The sequence below is a fragment of the Netta rufina genome (genome assembly GCF_964035555.1).
Source record: "Netta rufina genome assembly, chromosome: 2".
NCBI classification, from domain to species: domain Eukaryota; kingdom Metazoa; phylum Chordata; class Aves; order Anseriformes; family Anatidae; genus Netta; species Netta rufina.
In genome coordinates, this window is record NC_140124.1 from 158,674,721 (window position 1) to 158,696,770 (window position 22,050).

Consider the following 22,050-nt stretch of genomic DNA (forward strand, 5'->3'; position numbering starts at 1 on the left):
CCGGGGCCCCGGCTGGCGGGTCTGACGAGCCCCGCGGTGCGCAGGGCGCTGTGCTGTCGGGGCAGCTGAAGGTGCCCCTCGGGTACCACCCGCTGGACGTGGAGAAGGAATGGGGCAAGCTGCACGTGGCCATCCTGGAGCGCGAGAAGCTGCTGCGGGCTGAGTTCGAGAGGTGAGTGCCCCGCGGTGGCACCGGGCACGGGGACGGGGCACGGCGCGGGGGCTCCTGGAGCTGCTGCGGCCTCGCGGCCCCTTCGCGTGCGGCTGAGCTCCGCCTGGGCTGGGCTGGGCCGGGCCGGGGTGTCCCTGCGGCCCCCCCGTCCGAGGATGGAACCGCAGGGTGCATGAGTCACTGCCCGCCCTCGGGAAGCCAGCGCACCGCCAGCCCCGAGCACGGCACTGCCGCTGGGCTCTGCTGTGCGCCGGGTGGGTGCGCTGGGTGCCGGGGGGCTCTGCCGTGCGCCGGGGGGGCTGCGCCGGGGCAGGGGAGCGCGGGTGCGTCGGGGCTGGCGGCACGGGCAGGAATGGGGCCGGGGCTCCGCGGCGGGCGGCCAGGGCTGGGTCGGGGCTGGATCCCAGCCCGGGGGCGGGTGCTGCTGCGCTGGGTGGGGACGGGCGAGGAGCCTGCGGGATGGGATCCGCGCCTGCAGGGGTGGGATCTGGGCTGTGCTGGCGCAAAGTCCGGGCTGAGTGTGCAGGGATCTGAGGCGCGCCGGGGCGGGATGTGAGCAGTGCAGGGACGGGCGCTGTGCCACGCACAGGCAGGATCCGTGCCTTGCAGGGACAGGATTTGGGCTGTGCGGGTCAGATCCGAGCCGTGCCCGGACGGGATGTGTGCTGTGCAGCAACCTGCACGGTGCATGCACAGGGCCCTCACCATGCAAGGATGGGCTCCGCGTCCTTTGCTGTGCCTGGATGGAGCCCGTGCTGTGTGTGGACAGGATCCGTGCTGTTCCTGGGCAGGGGCTGTGCCGAGCACGGGCAGCATCCGTGCCTATGCACTGTCCCCAACCCTGCCCTCTCCCCGTGCAGGCTGGAGAGGCTGCAGCGCATCGTCAGCAAGCTGCAGATGGAGTCGGGGCTCTGCGAGGAGCAGCTCAACCAGGCGGACACCCTGCTGCAGTCGGTGAGGGGCAGCTGCGGTGCGGTGCGGTGCGTCGGGGCGCGGTGCGGGGCGGTGCAGCAGCGCCCTGACCGTGTCCCATCCCCAGGACATCCGGCTGCTGAACGCAGGGAAGGCGCCGCAGAAGGCGGCTGAGATCGATCGGGACCTGGACAAGGCGGATGCCATGATCCGCGTGCTCTTCAACGACGTGCAGACGCTGAAGGATGGCCGGCACCCGCAGGGGGAGCAGATGTACCGCAGGGTGTACCGCCTGCACGAGCGCCTGGTGGCCATCCGCACCGAGTACAACCTGCGCCTCAAGTCGGGGGCGCCGGTGGCCGCCCAGGCCCCCCCGGCGCTGGGGCAGCGGCCGCGGCAGGAGCTGGACGACGCCACGCTGCGCTACCTGCAGGACCTGCTGGCGTGGGTGGAGGAGAACCAGCGGCGGCTGGGGGCGGCCGAGTGGGGCGTGGACCTGCCCACCGTGGAGTCCCACCTGGGCAGCCACCGCGGCCTCCACCAGTCCATCGAGGAGTTCCGCGCCAAGATCGAGCGGGCGCGTGCCGACGAGGTGAGCCGGCAGCCTGCTGCCACCGCCGTGTCCTGACCGCCTCCCAGCGCTCCCCGGTGCTGGTGTCCTCGCCCGGAGCTTCCCTTTGGGGTGCTCCTGTCCCCTAGGGGCGCGGGGTGTCCCTGTGGTGGCTGCCAGCAGGGCTGCCACCCTGTGCTCACGGCTTGCTCTCCCCTAGGCGCAGCTCTCACCGGGCCCCCGCAACGCTTACCGGGAGTGCCTGGGGAAGCTGGACCTGCAGTACGCCAAGCTGCTGGTGAGGCGCCGGGCTGGGGGCTGGGGGGACGTGGGGAGGAGGCGCAGGGCGTGGGGGGGATGTGGGGAGGAGGCACAGGGTGTGGGGGGGCGTGGGGAGGATGTGTGGGACATGGAGAAATGGGGCAGTGTGGGGAGGGCATGTGGGACGTGGAGAAATGGGGAGGAGGATGGAGGGGGGATGTGGGGAGGAAAATGCTGAGGGAGGAGATGCGTGTGGGGGTGCAGGCCCATCCCATCCCATCCCATCCCATCCCATCCCATCCCATCCCATCCCATCCCATCCCTGTGCCCCCCCAGAACTCCTCCAAGTCCCGGCTGCGGCACCTGGAGAGCCTCCACGCCTTCGTCAGCGCCGCCACCAAGGAGCTGATGTGGCTGAACGAGAAGGAGGAGGAGGAGGTGAACTTCGACTGGAGCGACCGCAACCCCAACATGACGGCCAAGAAGGAGAACTACTCGGTACGCCGTGCCCGCGCTGCCACCTCGTGCCCTCCCCACCCCTCCTGTCCCTGTCCCGCGCTGTCCCCGGCTGCGCACCTGGCTGTCCTCGGGGGTCCCCAGCCCCCCCGGCCCCGTGCGTGGCTCCCCATGGTCCCAGTCCCTCCGGTGACGTTTCTGCGTGATGCCTCGTGCAGCCAGGGGCGGGGGGGGCTCTCTGTGGCCCTCAGCCTCCCCGTCTCATCTCAGCTCACGTGCTCTGCTGCGCCGCTTGCTCCCGCCCCGCGCTGTAGCTCTTTATCTCCTCATCGTGCCAGCGCTGCTCTTTATCTCTGTTGTTGTCTGATCTGGGCATCAGCCTGCTCTTCCCCTCCCGCTATCTGGTCGCCTGGATGAAACCACATCTGCGTGCTGCAGCACCGAGTGCATGCCAGCCCCGTCACCCCCAGCTGCAGCACGTGCAGCGCCGGGGGGGCTGCGGGCCTCAGCACCCAGCCCGTGCCCCCGTCCCCCAGCACCCCCAGCCCTGTGCCCCCCAGCTCCCCATTCCTGCCGTGGCTGGGGGCCCAACACACCCCGCGCATCCCCCTGGCGTGTCCCCGAACTGCAGAGCTGCGCCGCAGCGTGCACAGAGCACACGCAGGGCTGTGTGTGTGCACACCCACGCACACCCATGGGGGGGTGCCGGCCCTGCACGGGGGGGCCCTGGAGCTCACCACCGCTCCCGATGCCCACGCCAGGGACTGATGCGGGAGCTGGAGCTGCGGGAGCGCAAAATCAAAGAGATCCAGAGCACGGGGGACCGGCTGCTGCGGGAGGAGCACCCGGGCAGGCAGACGGTGGAGGTGAGCAGGGAGCACAGGGAGGGGAGCACCAGGGGGCAGAGTGCGGGGGGCACTGCTGGGGGGCTCTGTCCTGACGTGCCCCCCCCTGTTCCCGTTGTCCCAGGCCTTCCAGGCAGCCCTGCAGACGCAGTGGAGCTGGATGCTCCAGCTGTGCTGCTGCATCGAGGCGCACCTGAAGGAGAACAGCGCCTACTTCCAGGTAGGGGCGGGGGTGCCCACGGGGACCCCACCGGCCGCGGCCCCCCCCCGGGGCTGGGCTGTGCGGCCCCGCTCACCCCGCTCTGCCCCCCCAGTTCTTTGCTGACGTGAAAGAGGCTGAGGAGTTCCTGAGGAAGATGCAGGAGAACATGAAGAAGAAATATTCCTGTGACCGCAGCATCACGGTCACACGCCTGGAGGACCTGCTGCAGGACTGCGTTGTGAGTGCCCCCCTCCCCCCCCACCACCTTGCTGCAGCCCCCCAGGGTGACCCCCACCACATGCACCCCACTGCAGCACCCCAACGTTGATCCCCCAGGTGTGCACCAAAACATTAACCCCCGTGTGTGCACCCCACGTGTGCACCCCTACACTGCCCCCCACATGTGCACCCCACGGCAGCACCCCAGGTCGCTGCCCCCCACTGCAGGGCCCACTGCCCCCCTCTAGCCTGCAGACAGACCCCACGGCAGGCACGACCCCCTCACCCTTTCCCATAGTCCCCCCCCTGCCCTGCAGCGTGCTGTGTGGCTGCGGGGCCGCTCACGCCGCGCTGTGCCGCAGGACACCAAGGACCAGCTCACCGAGTACCAGGGGCAGCTGGCGGGGCTGGCGCGGCGCGCCAAGGCCATCGTGCAGCTGAAGCCCCGCAGCCCGGGTGCCCCGCTCAAGGGCCGCCTGCCCATCCAGGCCGTCTGCGACTACAAGCAAATGGAGGTGAGCGGGGCGTGAGGGGGCCAGGGGGGTGGTGGCGGTGGTGAGGGGACGGCGCTGCGCCCGCGCTGGGCTGACGCCTGCCCGCCCCGCAGATCACGGTGCACAAGAACGACGAGTGCGCCCTGCTGAGCAACGCCCAGCCCTACAAGTGGAAGGTGCTGAGCGCCGCCGGCAGCGAGTCCATCGTGCCCTCCGTCTGCTTCCTCGTGCCACCCCCCAACAAGGAGGCGCTGGAGGCCGTGCACAGGTGGGTGAGCGCCTGACGGTGCCCCCCAGCCGCCAGCGGGGGTCCCCGCTTGCTCTGTCTGTTGCCCCCCGTCTGACGCTGCCTCTCCGCAGGCTGGAGGCCGCCCACCAGCAGCTTCTGGTGCTGTGGCACCAGCTGCACCTGGACATGAGGAGCCTGCTCTCCTGGCAGTACCTGATCCGCGACATCCAGCAGATCCAGTCCTGGTCCCACCTGACGGTGAGTCCCTGACGGGGGGCTGGCGAGGGGCAGCTCCGTGGGGCCCCGGGAGCCGCCGCGGGGGCTGACGGTGCTGCGTGCCCCCAGTTCCGCACCATGCAGGTGGAGGAGTGCAGGCAGGTCCTGCGCAGCCTGGAGACGCACTACCAGGACTTCATGAGGGACAGCCAGGACTCGCAGAGCTTCCAGCCCGACGACCGGCTGCAGGTGGAGCGCGAATACAACGCCTGCACCCAGAAGTACGAGCTGCTGCTGCGCAGCCAGGAGAAAGGTGAGCCCCAGCCGGGCATCCCCTCCCTCCCAGAGGCGCGGGCAGGGCGAGCGCAGCAGCCACTGACCCGGCCCCGATGTCCCCGCAGGAGAGCAGGATGAGTCCCTCTGCAAGAACTACATCTCGCAGCTGAAGGACATCCGCCTGCAGCTGGAGGGCTGTGAGAGCCGCACCATCCACAAGATCCGCCTGCCCCTCGACAAGGACCCGGTCAAGGAGTGTGCCCAGCGCATCACCGAGCAGCAGGTGTGTGCTTCTGCAGGCGTGCAGCACATGGGGACCCCTGCAGACTGCTGGGCTGCAGACCCCTGCCCTTCCTCTGCTCCTTCCACGCCTGGGGAGCCTCTTGCTGTCGGGATGGCGCGTTTGGCACGATGTGGGTGTAGGCACCAGGCTGCCTGTGAGCTAACACGCGCTGCTCTCCCTGCAGCAAATCCACCTGGAGCTGGAGGGCATCAAGAAGAGCCTGGACAAGGTCAGCGAGAAGACGGAGAAGGTGCTGGCCCAGCCAGAGCAGGCCAGCTCGGCCCCTGTCCTGCGCTCAGAGCTGGAGATCACGCTGCAGAAGATGGACCAGGTGTACAGCCTCTCCAGCATCTACCTGGAGAAGTGAGTGCCCAGCCACGGGTGGCTCCACGCTGTGGTTCTTCATCCTCCGTGCTGGGAACAAGCACCAGGGCATCGGCAGGGGTGGAGGAGGAGGAGGAGGAGGAGGAGGAGGAGGCGGCTGGCTGTGCCCTGGCGGTGTTCCTGTCTCCTCACTGCATGCTTCTCGCTCACGCTGCTGCCTGCTCGGCTCTTGGCACCCACGGAAGCTGTTCCCTCTCTCTGCAGGCTGAAGACCATCAACCTGGTGATCCGCAGCACGCAGGGGGCAGAGGAGCTGGTCAAGAAGTACGAGGACCAGCTGAAGAACGTGCAGACCGTGCCAGCTGACCTCAAGGAGCTGGAGGCCAGCAAGGCCGAGCTGAAGGTACCGGGACTGCGCCACGCTGGGGGTGGGCCGGGGCCGGCAGGGACCGGGGCTGAGCTCTGCTCCGTGCCTTGCAGCGGCTGCGTGCGCAGGTGGAGGGGCACCAGCCCTTCTTCAGCACGCTGGAGACTGACCTGAGCAAGGCCAAGGACGTCAACGAGCGGATGGTGAGGGGCCACAGCGAGCGGGACGTGGACCTGGACCGCTACCGGGAGCGAGTGCAGCAGCTGCTGGAGCGCTGGACAGCCGTCCTGACCCAGATCGACCTGCGCCAGCGCGAGCTGGACCAGCTGGGCCGCCAGCTGCGCTACTACCGCGAGAGCTGCGACGGGCTGCTCCAGTGGATCCAGGACGCCAAGCAGCGGCAGGAGAAAATCCAGGCGGTGCCCATCACCGACAGCAAGACCGTGCGGGAGCAGCTGCTGCAGGAGAAGGTAGCACCCGGGGCAGGGTGAGCGCGGGCGGCCTCCCAGTGCTCGCGGCGCCTGAGCTCACCCCTGTGTGTTTCCTCAGAAACTCCTGGAGGAGTGCGACCGCAACAAGGAGAAGGTGGAGGAGTGCCAGCGCTACGCCAAGCAGTACATCGATGCCATCAAGGTGCGCAGCTGGCCATGTGTGATGCTGCAGGCTGGCCTTGCCAGGGGCACTGGGGCCAGCGTGGGGCTGGGGGGGCAGTGCAGGGCCGGGGCTTCCAGGGGCACAGGGGCTCCCCAAAGCACTGCCCCCCCTGCTGACCTGGCTTCTCCTCGGCAGGACTACGAACTACAGCTCGTCACCTTCAAGGCGCAGGTGGAGCCCATGGCCTCTCCGGCCAAGAAGCCCAAAGTGCAGTCTGCGTCTGACAGCATCATCCAGGAGGTGAGGGGGGACACCTCGGGGTGGTCCCGGCACGTGGCTGAGCCTGGAGCTCCTTCAGCAGGAGCAGAGGGCTGCAGCACGGGGAGGGCGCGGGGGCTGGCCACAGCTCTGCGGGGCGGTGGGGCTGGGGTCACTGTGGTGTGCTCCCCTCCCGCTGACCCCACTGTCTGCTGCAGTACGTGGACCTGCGGACACGATACAGCGAGCTGACCACGCTGACCAGCCAGTACATCAAGTTCATCACCGAGACGCTGCGGCGGCTGGAGGAGGAGGAGGTAGGGGCACGGGGCATGGGCGTGCGGGGCGGCATGACTCCGGCTGCATTTTCTCTTCTTCATGAGAATGGGGAACGTGGTTCATGATGAGTGCCAGCCCCATCACTAACACTGGCCCACGGCCTCTAACCCCGCTCTGATCTGGGCTTCTGGGACCGAAGCCGCTGGCTCTGGGTGCAGCAAATTTCCGAGCAGCGAGGGCCAGCCGGGGTGGTGCGCAGCCGGCTGTGGGCGCTGCCGGGCTCTGGTGTGACCGGTGGTAGGAGGCACTTCCCAGATACACGTAGCGCAGTCAGCACCTGCCATCAGCATGACGCTGTGCTCGGGCGCCGCGGGACCGGATGCCTCGGTTGTTCTGTCTTGGTAACCTTTCTAACTCTTGGTTTCTGCCCTTGGAAGTCGAGCCGCTTTGCCAGTGCTTTGTCTTGGGGGATGTTTGTGTTGGTGGGGATCTAATGGAGGGTAAAAAACCAGGATGACTCTGGCATCCCTGCACCAGGTACTCACTCTGCGCATGTCCCCCTCCTCACGGCACCCCCGCCTCACCCCGTGGCTGCCCGCAGCCTGCGCGCCCTGCTCCTGCTCACTGCTCCTGCCCTCCGGGGAGCCGCTTGCCCTCCCGCCTTCCTCCTCTCCTTCTGCCTGCGCTCCTGGGCACTCACTGCACCTCTCGGGATGGCACAAGGGGACCCGGCTCACCTGCACGTGTGCTGCCTATGCCCGTCCCCAGGGCTGTCCCCGAGCTCGCGGTGCATGCAGCACGAGCACTCCGCAGCACGGCTCCAAGCCACACATGAGCTATGTCGGCTCCTCAATAGCCGGCTTGTCTGGAGCGGGCCGGCGGGGGACTCGGACCGGCAGGGGCGGTGCTGGTGCTTGGAGCGCTTTCCACATCGTCGAGGTTTTCCTGGCAGGGAAAGCGCAGCTGGCACCTTCCTCGCCCCAGCTCCCCTCTGCCCTGCTGCATCTGGCCGGGGCTCTCGTTCCCCTCGTGCACGGGGCTGGGAGAGGCTCTGCCCGGACGGCAGTGGGCACGGTGGTGGTGTGCAAGCTGCTTGCATCCGTCTCCATTGCCTTGGGCTTGGCTCGCGCTCCATTCCTTGTCCGTGGTACGTGGGTCATCCTGCTTCCTGCACTGCTGTCCGGGTCCTGTCGCCTGTCTGCCTGCGCCCTGCTAAGTCAGATCAGTAGTCATGTGTCCCCTGTCTGCCATACGTCTTCTGGAAGCTGGCGCCACCGCCTCCAGCTCGTGGGGAGGCCCAGGGAGCCGACGCCATTCCATGCGCATCCTCCACCCCTCTGCCCCGGACCGTCCCGTGTCTCGGTGGTGCGTGGTTGTGGCTGGCATTGACGCCGTGGCTTGGTCGCATCCGTTGTGATTTCTCTCTCTTCCCCCTTTCTGTTTTCTCTGCACCCTCTTTCTCCTCCAGAAAGCCGCCGAGAAGCTGAAGGAGGAGGAGAGGAAGCGGCTGGCGGAGGTGGAGGCCCAGCTGGAGAAGCAGCGGCAGCTGGCCGAGGCCCACGCCAAAGCCAAGGCGCAGGCGGAAGCGGAGGCGCGGGAGCTGCAGCTCCGCATGCAGGAGGAGGTCACCCGGCGGGAGGTGGTGGCCGTGGACGCTGAGCAGCAGAAGCAGAACATCCAGCAGGAGCTGATGCAGCTGCGGCAGAACTCCGACCACCAAATCAAGTCCAAGGTCAAGCTCATCGAGGAGGCTGAGTACAACCGCAAGAAGGTGGAGGAGGAGATCCGCCTCATCCGCCTCCAGCTGGAGACCACCGAGAAGCAGCGGGCCGGTGCCGAGACGGAGCTGCAGGAGCTGCGGGCACGTGCTGAGGAGGCCGAGCGGCAGAAGAGGCAGGCACAGGAGGAGGCTGAGCGCCTGCGCCGGCAGGTGAAGGAGGAGAGCCAGAAGAAGCGGGAGGCCGAGGAGGAGCTGAAGCGCAAGGTGCAGGCCGAGCGGGACGCAGCGCGGGAGAAGCAGAAGGCGCTGGCGGACCTGGAGAAGCTGCGGCTGCAGGCAGAGGAGGCTGAGCGGCGGATGCGGCAGGCGGAGGCCGAGAAGGAGAGGCAGATCCAGGTGGCCCAGGAAGTGGCCCAGCGGAGCGCCGAGGCTGAGCTGCAGAGCAAGCGGCTTTCCTTTGCCGAGAAGACGGCACAGCTGGAGCTGTCGCTGCAGCAGGAGCACATCACAGTGGCCCACCTGCAGGAGGAGGCCGAGCGGCTGAAGAAGCAGCAGCTGGAGGCCGAGCAGTCGCGGGAGGAGGCCGAGAAGGAGCTGGAGCACTGGCGGCAGAAGGCCAACGAGGCGCTGCGGCTGCGGCTGCAGGCCGAGGAGGTGGCCCACAAGAAGACTCTGGCGCAGGAGGAGGCAGAGAAGCAAAAGGAGGATGCGGAGCGGGAGGCCCGCAAGCGTGCCAAGGCGGAGGAGTCGGCCCTGCGGCAGAAGGAGCTGGCGGAGGAGGAGCTGGAGAAGCAGCGGGAGCTCGCAGAGGGCACGGCCCAGCAGAAGCTGGCGGCGGAACAGGAGCTGATCCGGCTGAAGGCAGAGATGGAGAACAGGGAGCAGCAGCGCCTGCTCCTGGAGGAGGAGCTCTTCCGGCTGAAGAAGGAGGTGAGCGAGGCCATCCAGAAAAGGAAGGAGGTGGAGGAGGAGCTGGCCAAGCTGCGGGCCGAGATGGAAGTCCTGCTGGAGAGCAAGGCCAAGACAGAGGAGGAGTCGCGCTCCACCAGCGAGAAGTCCAAGCAGCGGCTGGAGGCTGAGGCCAGCAAGCTGCGGGAGCTGGCCGAGGAGGCTGCCCGGCTGCGGGCCCTCTCTGAGGAGGCCAAGAGACAGCGGCAGCTGGCTGAGGAGGAGGCTACCCGGCAGCGGGCTGAGGCCGAACGGATCCTGAAGGAGAAGCTGGCAGCCATCAACGAGGCCTCGCGGCTGAAGGCAGAGGCCGAGATCGCCCTGAAGGAGAAAGAGGCCGAGAACGAGCGGCTGCGGCGCCTGGCAGAGGATGAAGCCTACCAGCGCAAGCTGCTGGAGGAGCAGGCTGCCCAGCACAAGCAGGACATCGAGGAGAAGATCGCCTTGCTGAAGCGCTCCTCGGAGAGCGAGCTGGAGCGGCAGAAGGGGCTCGTGGAGGACACGCTGAGGCAGCGGCGCCAGGTTGAGGAGGAGATCCGCGCGCTGAAGGCCAGCTTCGAGAAGGCCTCGGCGGGCAAGGCCGACCTGGAGCGGGAGCTGAACCGCATCCGTGGCGAGGCGGAGGAGGTGCAGCGCAGCCGGGAGCAGGCTGAGCGCGAGGCCGAGAGGCAGCGAGCGCTGGCACTGGAGGAGGAGGGCCGGCGGCGGGAGGCCGAGGAGAAGGTGCAGGCCATCCTGGCAGCGGAGGAGGAGGCTGCACGGCAGCGGCGGCTGGCCCTGGAGGAGGTGGAGCGGCTGAAGGCCACAGTGGAGGAGGCTCGGCGGCAGAAGGAGCTGGCGGAGAAGGAGTCGGAGCGGCAGATCCAGCTGGCACGGGAGGCGGCGCAGAAGCGCATCGCGGCGGAGGAGAAGGCGCACCTGGCCGCCGTGCAGCAGAAGGAGCAGGAGCTGCTGCAGACGCGGCGGCAGGAGCAGAGCCTCCTTGACCGGCTGCGGGAGGAGGCCGAGAAGGCCAAGCGTTTGGCCGAGGAGGCTGAGTTTGCCCGCAGCAAGGCCGAGCAGGATGCCAGCCTCTCTCGGCAGCGGGTGGAAGAGGCCGAGCGGCAGAAGCAGCGGGCGGAGGAAGAGGCACAGGCCAAGGCGGAGGCCCAGGCAGACGCGGAGAAGCTGCGCAAGGAGGCTGAGCTGGAGGCGGCGAAGCGGGCGCAGGCGGAGCAGGCGGCCCTGAGGCAGAAGCAGCTGGCAGATGCCGAGATGGAGAAGCACAAGAAGTTCGCCGAGCAGACGCTGCGGCAGAAGGCGCAGGTGGAGCAGGAGCTGACCAAGGTGAAGCTGCAGCTGGATGAGACAGACCACCAGAAGAGCATCCTGGACGAGGAGCTGCAGCGGCTGAAGGAGGAGGTGACTGACGCTGTGCGGCAGAAAGCCCAGGTGGAAGAGGAGCTCTTCAAGGTCCGGGTGCAGATGGAGGAGCTGGCGAAACTGAAGAGTCGGATTGAGGAGGAGAACAAGGCGCTGATCCTCAAGGACAAGGACAACACACAAAAGTTTCTGGCGGAGGAGGCTGAGAAGATGAAGCAGGTGGCAGAGGAGGCCGCCCGGCTCAGTGTGGAGGCCCAGGAGGCTGCCCGCATGCGCAAGTTGGCTGAGGATGACCTGGCACAGCAGCGGGCGCTGGCAGAAAAGATGCTCAAGGAGAAGATGCAGGCAGTACAGGAGGCCACACGGCTGAAGGCCGAGGCAGAGATGCTGCAGAAGCAGAAGGACCTGGCTCAGGAGCACGCCAAGCGGCTCCAGGAGGACAAGGAGCAGATGCAGCAGCGCCTGGCCGAGGAGACTGAGGGCTTCCAGAAAACGCTGGAGGCTGAGCGCCGGCGGCAGCTGGAGATCACTGCCGAGGCTGAGCGCCTCAAGCTGCATGTGGCAGAAATGAGCATGGCCCAGGCCAAGGCTGAGGAGGAGGCCAAGCGATTCAAGAAGCAGGCGGAGGAGATCAGCGGGAGGCTGCATGAGACTGAGCTGGCCACACAAGAAAAGATGACGCTGGTGCACACCCTGGAGATCCAGCGGCAGCAGAGCGACCAGGATGCGGAGAAGCTGCGGAGGGCCATCGCCGACCTGGAGCAGGAGAAGGAGAAGCTGAAGCAGGAGGCGGCGTTGCTGCAGCAGAAGGCGGAGGAGGTACTGGGTTACGGGTCCCCTTGGTGGTGGTACGCAGGGCTACCTTCCTTCTCCCCAGCTGCCCCACGCCATGTCCCAGGACAGTGGGTGCATGAGTGGCTGGACGGGCTCTGGGAGCTGGCCTCAGCCCTTGAGTTGGCTGCTGGCCTCTGCCCGGGGGCGTCCTGCCATGCTCCTCTCTGCAGACAGGAGCTGTCCCCAACTCCGCGCCTCGGTAGCCGGGTGGCGAGTCCCTCATCCCACAGAAGAGCTTGTGTCTTTTCCCTGCTCGTTTCACCCATGTGTTGCCTGCTGTGGCTCCCTAACCCCAGTGCTGCTCCCTTAACCCTTCCCCTGCGTAGCGGAGCGGTTGGGTGACGCATCCCTAACTAGCACGCGTCCCCAGCCCAGCCCAGTAGCACCCTGCTGCCTGTCCTCCCACCCCCGCTGCCCTGCCGGTGCTGTCCTCCTGGGGGAACGTTGCCATCTGACTGTGCTGTCCTCTCTCCCGCTCCAGATGCAGGTGGCCCAGCAGGCACAGCTCCGCCAGGAGACGCAGCTCCTCCAGCAGACTTTCCTGACGGAGAAGGATGCCTTGCTGCAGAAGGAGAAGTTTATCGAGGAGGAGAAAGCTAAGCTGGAGAAGCTCTTTAAAGACGAGGTGGACAAAGCACAGAACCTGAAGGCAGAGCAGGAGCGGCAGCAGAAGGAGATGGAGCAGGAGAAGCAGCAACTGAAGGCCATGCTGGATGAAGCCAAGAAGCATCAGAAGGAAGCAGAGGAGAATGTTAGGCATAAGCAGGAGGAGCTGCAGCAGCTGGAGAGACAAAGGCAGCAGCAAGAAAAACTCCTTGAAGAGGAAAACAAGAAACTTAGGGAGAGGCTCGAGCAGATGCAGGAAGAACACAAGGCCGCCCTTGCCCAGACACGAGAGATCATGATCCAGACAGATGACCTGCCTGAGGAGGTTTTAGTTACAATGACACAGCTGCCAGATATCAAAGCCGTGCCCAACGGCAGAGACGTGGTGGATGGCTTAGCACAAAACGGGGAGCCAGAGTTTGCCTTCGATGGCATCCGTCAGAAGGTATCTGCAGAGAAGCTGGCTGAGGCTGGCATATTGAGCAAGGAGAACTTGGACAAGTTGGTGAAGGGTGTTGTGAGTGTTGGTGAGCTCTCGCAGAGGGAAGACGTCAAGAAGTACCTGCAGGGCAAGAGCAGCATTGCTGGTTTGTTAATCAAACCCACCAATCAAAAGATGAGCATCTATGAAGCCATGAAGAAGAAGCTGCTCAGCCCAGGCACCGCGCTGGTCCTCCTGGAAGCGCAGGCTGCCTCTGGCTTCATAATTGACCCTGTGCGGAATGCGAGGCTCTCAGTGAACGAGGCGGTTAGAGAAGGAGTGATTGGGCCAGAGTTGCACAATAAAATGCTGTCTGCTGAACGAGCGGTAACTGGCTACAAAGATCCTTACACGGGAGACAAGATCTCCCTCTTCCAGGCCATGAAGAAGGAACTCATCGTCAAGGAGCACGGCATCCGCCTGCTCGAGGCCCAGATCGCCACCGGTGGCATCATCGACCCCGTGCACAGCCACCGCCTCCCCGTCGAAGCTGCCTACAAGCGCGGCTACTTTGACCAGGAGATGAACCAGATCCTCTCCGACCCAACTGATGACACCAAGGGCTTCTTCGACCCCAACACACAGGAGAATCTCACCTACCTGCAGCTCATGGAGCGGTGTGTGACTGACCCGGACACGGGGCTGTGCCTCCTGCCGCTCACTGACCAGGCGGCTGCAGGGAGAGAGCTGGTCTACACCGACCAAGAGGCCAAGGACGTCTTTAAGAAGGCCACAGTGACAGCACCATTTGGCAAGTTCCAAGGGAAGACGGTGACCATCTGGGAGATCATCAACTCTGAGTATTTCACTGAGGACCAAAGGCGGGATCTGATCCAGCAGTACAGGACTGGCAAGATCACAGTGGAGAAGATCATTAAGATCATCATCACGGTTGTGGAGGAAAGTGAGAGGAAGAGCCAGATGTGCTTTGAGGGGCTCCGGGCCCCTGTGCCTGCCGCCGAGTTGCTGGAAAGCAAAATCATCAACAAAGACCTCTACAACCAGCTGCACCAGGGCAAGAAGTCTGTGAAGGATGTGGCGGAGATGGAGTCTGTGAGGCAGTACCTGAAGGGCACCGATGCCATTGCTGGCATCCTAGTGGAGTCAACTGGCCAGAAGCTCACCTTCTATGATGCCCTGAAGAGAAACCTGCTGAAGCCAGAGATCGCCCTGTCCCTACTGGAGGCGCAAGCTGCCACGGGCTACATCATCGACCCCGTGAGGAACAAGCTGTTCTCTGTTGACGAGGCAGTGAAGGCTGAGGCTGTAGGGCCAGAGTTTCATGAGAAGCTGCTGTCCGCAGAGAAGGCTGTGACCGGCTACAAGGATCCCTATACAGGCCAGACAGTTTCCCTCTTCCAAGCGCTGAAGAAGGGGCTGATCCCCGGTGACACCGGGATCCGTCTGCTGGATGTCCAGCTTGCAACTGGAGGCATCATCGACCCTGTGAATAGCCACCGGCTCCCGCTCGAGGTTGCCTACAAGCGGGGCTACTTTGACCCGGAGATGAACGAGGCTTTGTCCGCAGCCCATGATGAGATCAAAGCTTTCTATTGTCCCAACACCCAAGAACATGTCACCTATGCCCAGTTGCAGAAGAACTGCCACCGTGACAAGCAGACTGGCTTCTACCTGCTGCCCCTCTCGGACAGAGCCATCCAGTCACAGCAGGAGGAGATCTACACAGACAGCCAGGCAAAGGAGAGCTTCGATAAGGCGGTGGTGGAAGTCCCAGCAGGCAGCTTGAAGGGACAGACAATGACTGTCTGGGAGCTGATCCACTCCGAGTACTTCACAGAGGAGCACCGTCGGGAGCTCCTCCGACAGTACAAGACTGGCAAAGTGACCATTGAGAAGATCATCAAGATTGTGATCACCATCATCGAGGAGACAGAGACCAAAAAGCAGGAGAAGCTGACGTTCAGCGGTCTCCGGGCACCTGTACCTGCCAGTGAGCTGGTGGAGTCCCGCATCATCACCAAAGCCCAGTATGAGCAGCTGAAAGAAGGCAAGAAATCAGTGAAGGAGCTCGCCGAGACAGAGACAGTGAGGAGATTCCTGCATGGGAGTGACTGCATTGCCGGCGTCTACGTGGAGGCGACCAAGGAGAAGCTGAACATCTATGAGGCTATGAAGAGGAACCTGCTGAGGTCCAGCACTGCTGTGGTCCTCCTGGAGGCCCAGGCAGCAACTGGGTTCTTGATTGACCCCGTGAAGAACAGGAAGCTGTACGTCAACGAGGCGGTGAAGGCTGGTGTTGTTGGGCCCGAGCTGCACGAGAAGCTGCTGTCTGCTGAGAAGGCTGTCACTGGGTACAAAGACCCCTACTCGGGGAACACCATCTCACTCTTTGAGGCCATGAAGAAAGGACTAATTGTCAAGGAGCACGGCATCCGCCTGCTCGAGGCCCAGATCGCCACTGGTGGCATCATCGACCCCGTGCACAGCCACCGCCTCCCCGTGGAAGTGGCCTACAAGCGCGGCTACTTCGATGAGGAGATGAACCGGATCCTCTCCGACCCAACCGATGACACCAAGGGCTTCTTTGACCCCAACACGCACGAGAACCTCACCTACATGCAGCTGAAGGAGAGGTGCATCGAGGATCCTGAGACAGGTCTGTACCTGCTGCCTCTGCGGGAGCCTGAGAAGCCGACGGTGGTGGAGACCACGCACGTGTACACGGAGGCAGAGACGCGAAAGGTGTTTGAGGAGACGCAGGTGGACATCCCCGTGGGCAGCAGGGCGGGCTCCTCTATGTCGCTGTGGGAGATCATGCACTCAGACCTGCTGCCCGAGGAGCAGAGGAAGCAGCTCATGGAGGAGTTCCAGTCAGGCCGTGTGTCCAAGGAGCGCATGATCATCATCATCATTGAGATCATTGAGAAGACTGAGATCATTCGGCAGCAGAATCTCACGTCCTATGACTATGTCCGACGCCGCATCACAGCCGAGGACCTCTATGAGGCCAAGATCATCTCTCAGGACATCTACAACCTGCTGAAGCAGGGCTCCAAAACCTTCCGGGAGCTCCTGGACGTGGAGACTATCTGGAAGTATCTCTACGGGTCAGGCTGCGTTGCTGGCATCTACATCCCCTCTTCCAAGCAGAAGCTCAGTATCTACCAGGCTTTGAAGAAGGGGCTGATCAGCTCAGAAGTGGCCCGCTCCCTCCTGGAGGCCCAGGCAGCCACCGGTTTCATGATTGACCCCATAAAGAACGAGATGCTGACCGTCGATGAAGCCGTCAGGAAGGGCTTGGTGGGGCCTGAAATCCATGACCGGCTCCTGTCCGCAGAGAGGGCTGTGACAGGTTACAGAGACCCATACAGCGAACAGAAGATTTCCATCTTCCAGGCCATGAAGAAAGACCTCATTCCTAGCGAAGAGGCCCTCAAGCTCCTGGACGCCCAGATAGCCACTGGTGGCATCATCGACCCACACCTGGGCTTCCATCTGCCCCTGGAGGTGGCCTACCAGCGGGGCTACATCAACAAGGACACGTATGACATGCTGTCTGAGCCCAGCGAGGTGCGAAGCTACGTGGATCCATCCACGGATGAGAAGCTCAGCTACACGCAGCTCCTGAAGCGGTGCCGCAAAGATGAGACCAGCGGGCTCCTCCTGCTCCCGCTCTGCGACACGAGGAAGCTCACCTTCCGCGGGCTGCGGAAGCAGATCACTGTGGAGGAGCTGGTCCGCTCGCAGGTGATGGACGAAGCCACCGCCCAGCGCCTCCAGGAGGGCCTCACTTCCATCGAGGAGGTCTCCAAGAACCTAAAGAAGTTCCTGGAGGGCACCAGCTGCATTGCCGGCGTCTTCGTGGATTCCACGAAGGAGCGGCTGTCCGTGTACCAGGCCATGAAGAAGGGCATCATCAGGCCAGGCACCGCGTTTGAGCTCCTGGAGGCGCAGGCAGCCACGGGGTACGTGATTGACCCCATCAAGGGCCTCAAGCTGACGGTGGAGGAGGCTGTGCGGATGGGCATCGTGGGCCCTGAGTTCAAGGACAAGCTGCTCTCCGCTGAGAGGGCGGTCACTGGCTACCGGGATCCCTACACCGGAAAGCTCATCTCCCTGTTCCAGGCCATGAAGAAGGGTCTGATCCTGAAGGACCATGGGATCCGCTTGCTCGAGGCCCAGATTGCCACAGGAGGCATAATTGATCCCGAGGAGAGCCATCGCCTCCCTGTGGAGATTGCCTACAAGAGGGGCCTTTTCGACGAGGAGATGAACGAGATCCTGCTGGATCCCAGTGATGACACCAAGGGCTTCTTCGACCCGAACACAGAGGAGAACCTCACCTACCTGCAGCTCATGGAGCGGTGCATCACCGACCCAGAGACCGGGCTCTGCCTCCTGCCCCTGAAGGAGAAGAAGCGTGAGAGGAAGACCTCCTCCAAGTCCTCTGTCCGCAAGCGCAGGGTGGTGATCGTCGACCCAGAGACAGGCAAGGAGATGTCCGTGTACGAAGCCTATCGCAAGGGCCTCATCGACCACCAGACCTACCTGGAGCTGTCAGAGCAGGAGTGCGAGTGGGAGGAGATCACCACCTCCTCCTCCGATGGCGTGGTGAAGTCCATGATCATCGACAGGCGCTCGGGGCGCCAATACGACATAGATGATGCCATCAGCAAGGGCCTGATTGACCAGTCGGCCCTGGACCAGTACCGCTCAGGCACCCTTTCCATCACCGAGTTTGCGGACATGCTGTCCGGCAACATGGGTGGCTTCCGATCGAGGTCGTCTTCCGTGGGCTCCTCTTCCTCCTATACCGTCAGCCCGGCCCCCTTGAGAACGCAGATGTGGAGTGACCCGACCGAGGAGACGGGGCCGGTGGCAGGCATCCTGGACACGGACACCCTGGAGAAGGTGTCCATCACGGAGGCAATGCACCGCAACCTCGTAGACAACATCACGGGGCAGAGACTGCTGGAGGCCCAGGCCTGCACCGGGGGCATCATTGACCCCAACACCGGGGACAAGTGCTCTGTCGCCGATGCGGTGAACAAGGCCCTGGTTGACAAAATCATGGTGGACCGCATCAACCTGGCACAGAAGGCCTTCTACGGCTTCGAGGACCCGCGGACCAAGACGAAGATGTCAGCGGCCCAGGCCCTGAAGAAGGGCTGGCTGTACTACGAGGCCGGGCAGCGCTTCCTGGAGGTGCAGTACCTGACGGGGGGCCTGATCGAGCCTGACGTCGAGGGCCGGGTCTCCTTGGATGAGGCACTGCAGAAGGGCACCATCGACACGCGCACGGCCCAGAAGCTGCGGGACGTCAACACCTACTCCAAGTATCTCACCTGCCCCAAAACCAAGCTGAAGATCTCCTACAAGGACGCGATGGACCGGAGCATGATCGAGGACGGGACCGGCTTGCGGCTGCTGGAGGCCTCCTCCCAGTCCAGCAAAGGCTACTACAGCCCCTACAACGTCAGCAGTGCCGGATCCACCTCGGGCTCGCGGTCAGGCTCCCGGACGGGATCCAGGTCGAGCTCCAGGCGAGGGAGCTTCGACGCCACCGGCTCTGGCTTCTCCATGACCTACTCTTCCTCCTCCTTCTCGTCCTCCAGCTTTGGGCGCAGATACACGGCAGGTCCACAGAGTTTGGTGGATGCAGGAGACTCCTCCATCACCCCGTCCCTCCTGAGTGGGCGCTGCGGGCAGCAGGCGAGCATGGCAGGGCTGTGGGGGCCTCCGCTCAGCGTGGCGTGAGGCTGCCTGCCCCGTCCAGCCTCCGAGGAGCCCGCCCGCCTCTCCCGCTCCGCATGTTGCAATGCTGCTGGCTAATCACTATTTTTTTTTTTTTTTAATTTTTAAACTCCATTCTTCCAAAGCAGTGCCTAAAGTTTAACCAAAAAGACTAATATATTAATATATACGATTGTTCTGACAGTATTTGTATATTAAGAGATGTGAGAGAGAACACACTACCCTCCCAGATCCGCAGCCCCGGGAGCTTGCTGCCGTTCGTGCCCTCTGCAGAGCAGATCCTGCCCAGCCACTCGGACACAGCGAAGCAGAACCTGAAAACAGTTTTGTGTTTTTGATCTAACCACTTAGCGACTCTTTTGTAATTAAAACCTACCGGCTTCACCCCTGCACCTTGAAGGAGGAGACGGCGCTGTCCCTGCGGCGTGCCCGGCTGGGATGGAGGAGGACGCTGCCGCGGGCTCCCCCGCCGCTCAGCACCGGGCAGCCCGATCCCCCGCACCACCCTGGAGCCACCCGGACCCTTCCACCTGCCCTCAGCACGGCAAAGGGGCTCTGCACCCCTCCCGAGCTGCCCCAGCTCCTTTCCTTGGCCTCCCGGCACAGCCCTGCCGCCGCCGCGGACCCGGTGCCCGACCGTAAGTGCGCGCTGGCGCTGCCCGCTGCTTCCGCGCCGTGCGGAGGGAGCTGCCCCGCACCGCCGCTGCGCCCACCCAGGGGCTTCGCTGCGTGCCCACCACCTCCGCCAGCCCGCCCGCTCGCTTGGCTTGCCCCACGCGCAGCTGCGTGGCCGCCAGCTGGCGGCGGCACCTGCACCTCGCTGTCTCTATCTATCTGTCTGTCTCTCCGTGTATCTGGGAAGTGCTCCGCACAAGGTCTGTTCCTTAACGCTGACGTAGCCTAACAAGCTGGCAGCCGCTCGGCAGAGCCCATGCTGGAGCCCTGCTGACTCCTTGCTGCCACAGCCAGCCCGGGGCTGTGCGCGCCGCGCGTGGTTTCTGCACCCAGACCCCAGCCCGCTGCCCGGCTGCGCGCCTGCCCCTCGCCGAGGCTCCTCCAGCCACGGGAGCCTCTGCGTGGGGCGGGCCTGGAGCGCGCTCTGGCTGGAGGGAAAGCGGATCTCTAAAACCAGACTCCTCTTCCTGATGGGAATTCCTTTCCTCTTGGCTTTCCTCTCCTTCCCGTCACCCGCAAAAACGCGCTCTCTCTCTGGCAGATGTCTTTTTCCAGTCCCACCAAAGATGTCCCCTTGCCGCTGGGCGAGTTCCTCAGCTGGGTCTCCGACATTAGCAGGTCGTGGATCGGCTCGAGGGGAGCCCTGGACGCGGCAGCGCCTCGGCTGAGCTCACCTGCACAGGTAATGCTGACCTTTCCCTACTCTCGGGGGGCTTCCTGGGGTCCTGCAGCTTGCGGGGCTGCTTCTGGGCTGCTGCTAGGGGGGGCACGTCCTCCAGACTGTGACCGTGAAACGGCCACGGGGCGTTGCTTTCCTCCAAGCACGTGCAGGGGAAGCGTGGCCGGCGGTGGAGGCTTTCCAGCCGCAGCCGTGCCGGAGCAGTTCTGCTCCCTGCACGAGCTCCCGCTGTGCCCAGGCTCCATGGGGGCGAGCAGGCTGGTGTGGGGCGGGCGCGTGGCGCTGCCGGCTGGGCTCAGTGGCTTCATCTCATGGACCAGTCCTCCTGTCTCATCCCATCTTTTCTGTTCACTTTGTTTTAGTGTTGCTGGATGTCCATCCCAACTCCCCTCACCGCTGCCACGGAGCCCGTCCCCCAGTGCTGGGGCAAGTGGGACCGCACTTGAGGACACTGGGAAATGCTCCCTCTCCCTTTGCACATTGCCAGATCCCCGCTCAGAGACCTGGGGCCACGCTGCCCGGGTGCAGGAGGTGCTCCATGGCACGGGAGCCCCTGACTCACCAGCCGCCCCTGCCCCCTGGCAGCGCCTGGCCCCAGCCCCACCACATCCTCCACCGGCGCCCCAGCAGGGGCTGAAGCAATAAGTGAGGTGGCAGCAGGGGCTGTGCCTGCCTGGCCCACCCCCCCTGGCCCCAGAGGCACCCGCGCGGTTGCCTGACCCCCCCCTTGCCCCGTGCCGTGCACCCCGTCCTCCCTCAGGATCAGCCTCCACGCACGGTGCCACGGCTCGCTCGCGGATCTCCACAGCACCTCTCCTCCTTCCCACCTTCTCTCATTTCGCCATGTGTAAATCGATCATGTTACTCCTCAGCATTTGTTATTATTCTCATTATCCAGTTTTGCTTTTGCATGACATACTAACGTGGGCGATTCTGTAACACACCCAGCCCGAGCCAGGGCTCCCGCTCCTCTGGGTCCCTGCGCTTCCCTGATTTCCCAATCATTTCTCATCAGGGCAGCAGGGGCTTATCAATAATCCAAAAGCATCTCTTTTTTTGGGGGCAAAACACTAAAACCTGACTTGTATATACCGTGAAGTGTTTGTAAAACATGCAGTATGGACCCATGGCTCTCCCCAGTGAGGTCAGTAAAAGAGATCCTATGAAACCAGCCGGCAGCTCCGCGTGGTCTGTTCACCCTCCCTGCTCCCTGGTCAGCGGCCGTGCCCCTGGGGTGGGCCGGGGGCTCTCGGCCACCTCCTGCGCTCTGGGGCTGTGCCACACTGGGTGCTTGCTGGCGGGGTGGAGGAGGAGGCTGGCTGTCCAGCTGGGGCATGGCTGGGGCGCTGGGACTGTGACCTGGGGCCAGCAGGACCCTGCTGCCTGCAGGCACTGCCCATGCCTGGTGTGAGTGCTATGCCGGTGTGCTCAGTGCATGCTAAGCCATGCCCAGACAGCCCCCCCGGTGCCACCGTGCCCAGACCAGGGCTGCAGGATTGTCCCCGGGGACCCCGGGCACGCTGCTGGCTGCCCTGGGCTCCCAGCACCGGGTGTGCTCCGCAGAAAGGTGAGTGTGGGCGCAGCAGGGCCCTGGGATGGCCCTGGGGGGCTGCAGCCCCTTGCCAGTGGCTCCCTGGTTTTGGGGACGGGGGGAGCAGCAGCAGGGGGGCACTGCTGGTGGAGCGGAGGCTTCTGAGGGTGCCTCTTGTGCACGAGCACCGCTCTGTCCCTCTGCGTGGCGCCGAGCCCCCTGCACCCCGGGTGCTGCTGTGCTGGTGCCGATGCGTGCAGCGGCTGCGTGAGCGGGGCCTTGCTGGGGCTGTGCACAGCAGGCTGCCGGCCTCTGCTTGTCCCTGCGGTGCGACAGGAGCGTGGCTCATGCAGCCGGGTGGTGCACAAAGCAGCGGGGATGGGTCCCAGTGCTTGGGGACGCCCCGCGTGGCTTCCAGGACGGAGCAGCCTGGGCAGGCAGGGGCGAGCTGGCCGGTGACCAAGCAGCAGGGTTTGTGGGGGCAAACCTGAGCGTGGAGGCACCTGCTCAGGAGGGTTTCCTGGCACTGGCTCTACCGGCACATGAAGTCTTTGCAGCCCTG

The 22,050-nt window shown here is 64.5% G+C and overlaps 1 protein-coding gene across 13 annotated transcripts in view; it reads left to right on the plus strand.

The window, feature by feature from the left end:
• The window catches only part of PLEC (plectin), a gene marked incomplete at its 5' end in the record, with an annotated part of 44,256 nt that extends 25,439 nt beyond the window's left edge, over positions 1-18,817 (plus strand). For 12 of the 13 annotated variants that reach the window (XM_084282386.1, XM_084282389.1, XM_084282391.1 and 9 more), the window contains 21 exons: positions 45-172; positions 1,033-1,126; positions 1,212-1,676; positions 1,855-1,932; positions 2,232-2,393; positions 3,113-3,217; positions 3,321-3,416; positions 3,511-3,636; positions 3,980-4,132; positions 4,225-4,379; positions 4,472-4,598; positions 4,686-4,869; positions 4,958-5,115; positions 5,300-5,478; positions 5,704-5,842; positions 5,920-6,276; positions 6,356-6,439; positions 6,596-6,700; positions 6,877-6,975; positions 8,406-11,786; positions 12,283-18,817. In XM_084282386.1, the coding sequence (XP_084138512.1) occupies positions 45-172; positions 1,033-1,126; positions 1,212-1,676; positions 1,855-1,932; positions 2,232-2,393; positions 3,113-3,217; positions 3,321-3,416; positions 3,511-3,636; positions 3,980-4,132; positions 4,225-4,379; positions 4,472-4,598; positions 4,686-4,869; positions 4,958-5,115; positions 5,300-5,478; positions 5,704-5,842; positions 5,920-6,276; positions 6,356-6,439; positions 6,596-6,700; positions 6,877-6,975; positions 8,406-11,786; positions 12,283-18,606 (12,699 nt within the window). In that variant the 3' untranslated portion in view covers positions 18,607-18,817. The remainder of the gene's footprint in view (positions 1-44; positions 173-1,032; positions 1,127-1,211; positions 1,677-1,854; positions 1,933-2,231; positions 2,394-3,112; positions 3,218-3,320; positions 3,417-3,510; positions 3,637-3,979; positions 4,133-4,224; positions 4,380-4,471; positions 4,599-4,685; positions 4,870-4,957; positions 5,116-5,299; positions 5,479-5,703; positions 5,843-5,919; positions 6,277-6,355; positions 6,440-6,595; positions 6,701-6,876; positions 6,976-8,405; positions 11,787-12,282) is intronic. The other variant, XM_084282382.1, reaches the window with a different exon arrangement.
• Between the last annotated feature and the right edge of the window lie 3,233 nt (positions 18,818-22,050).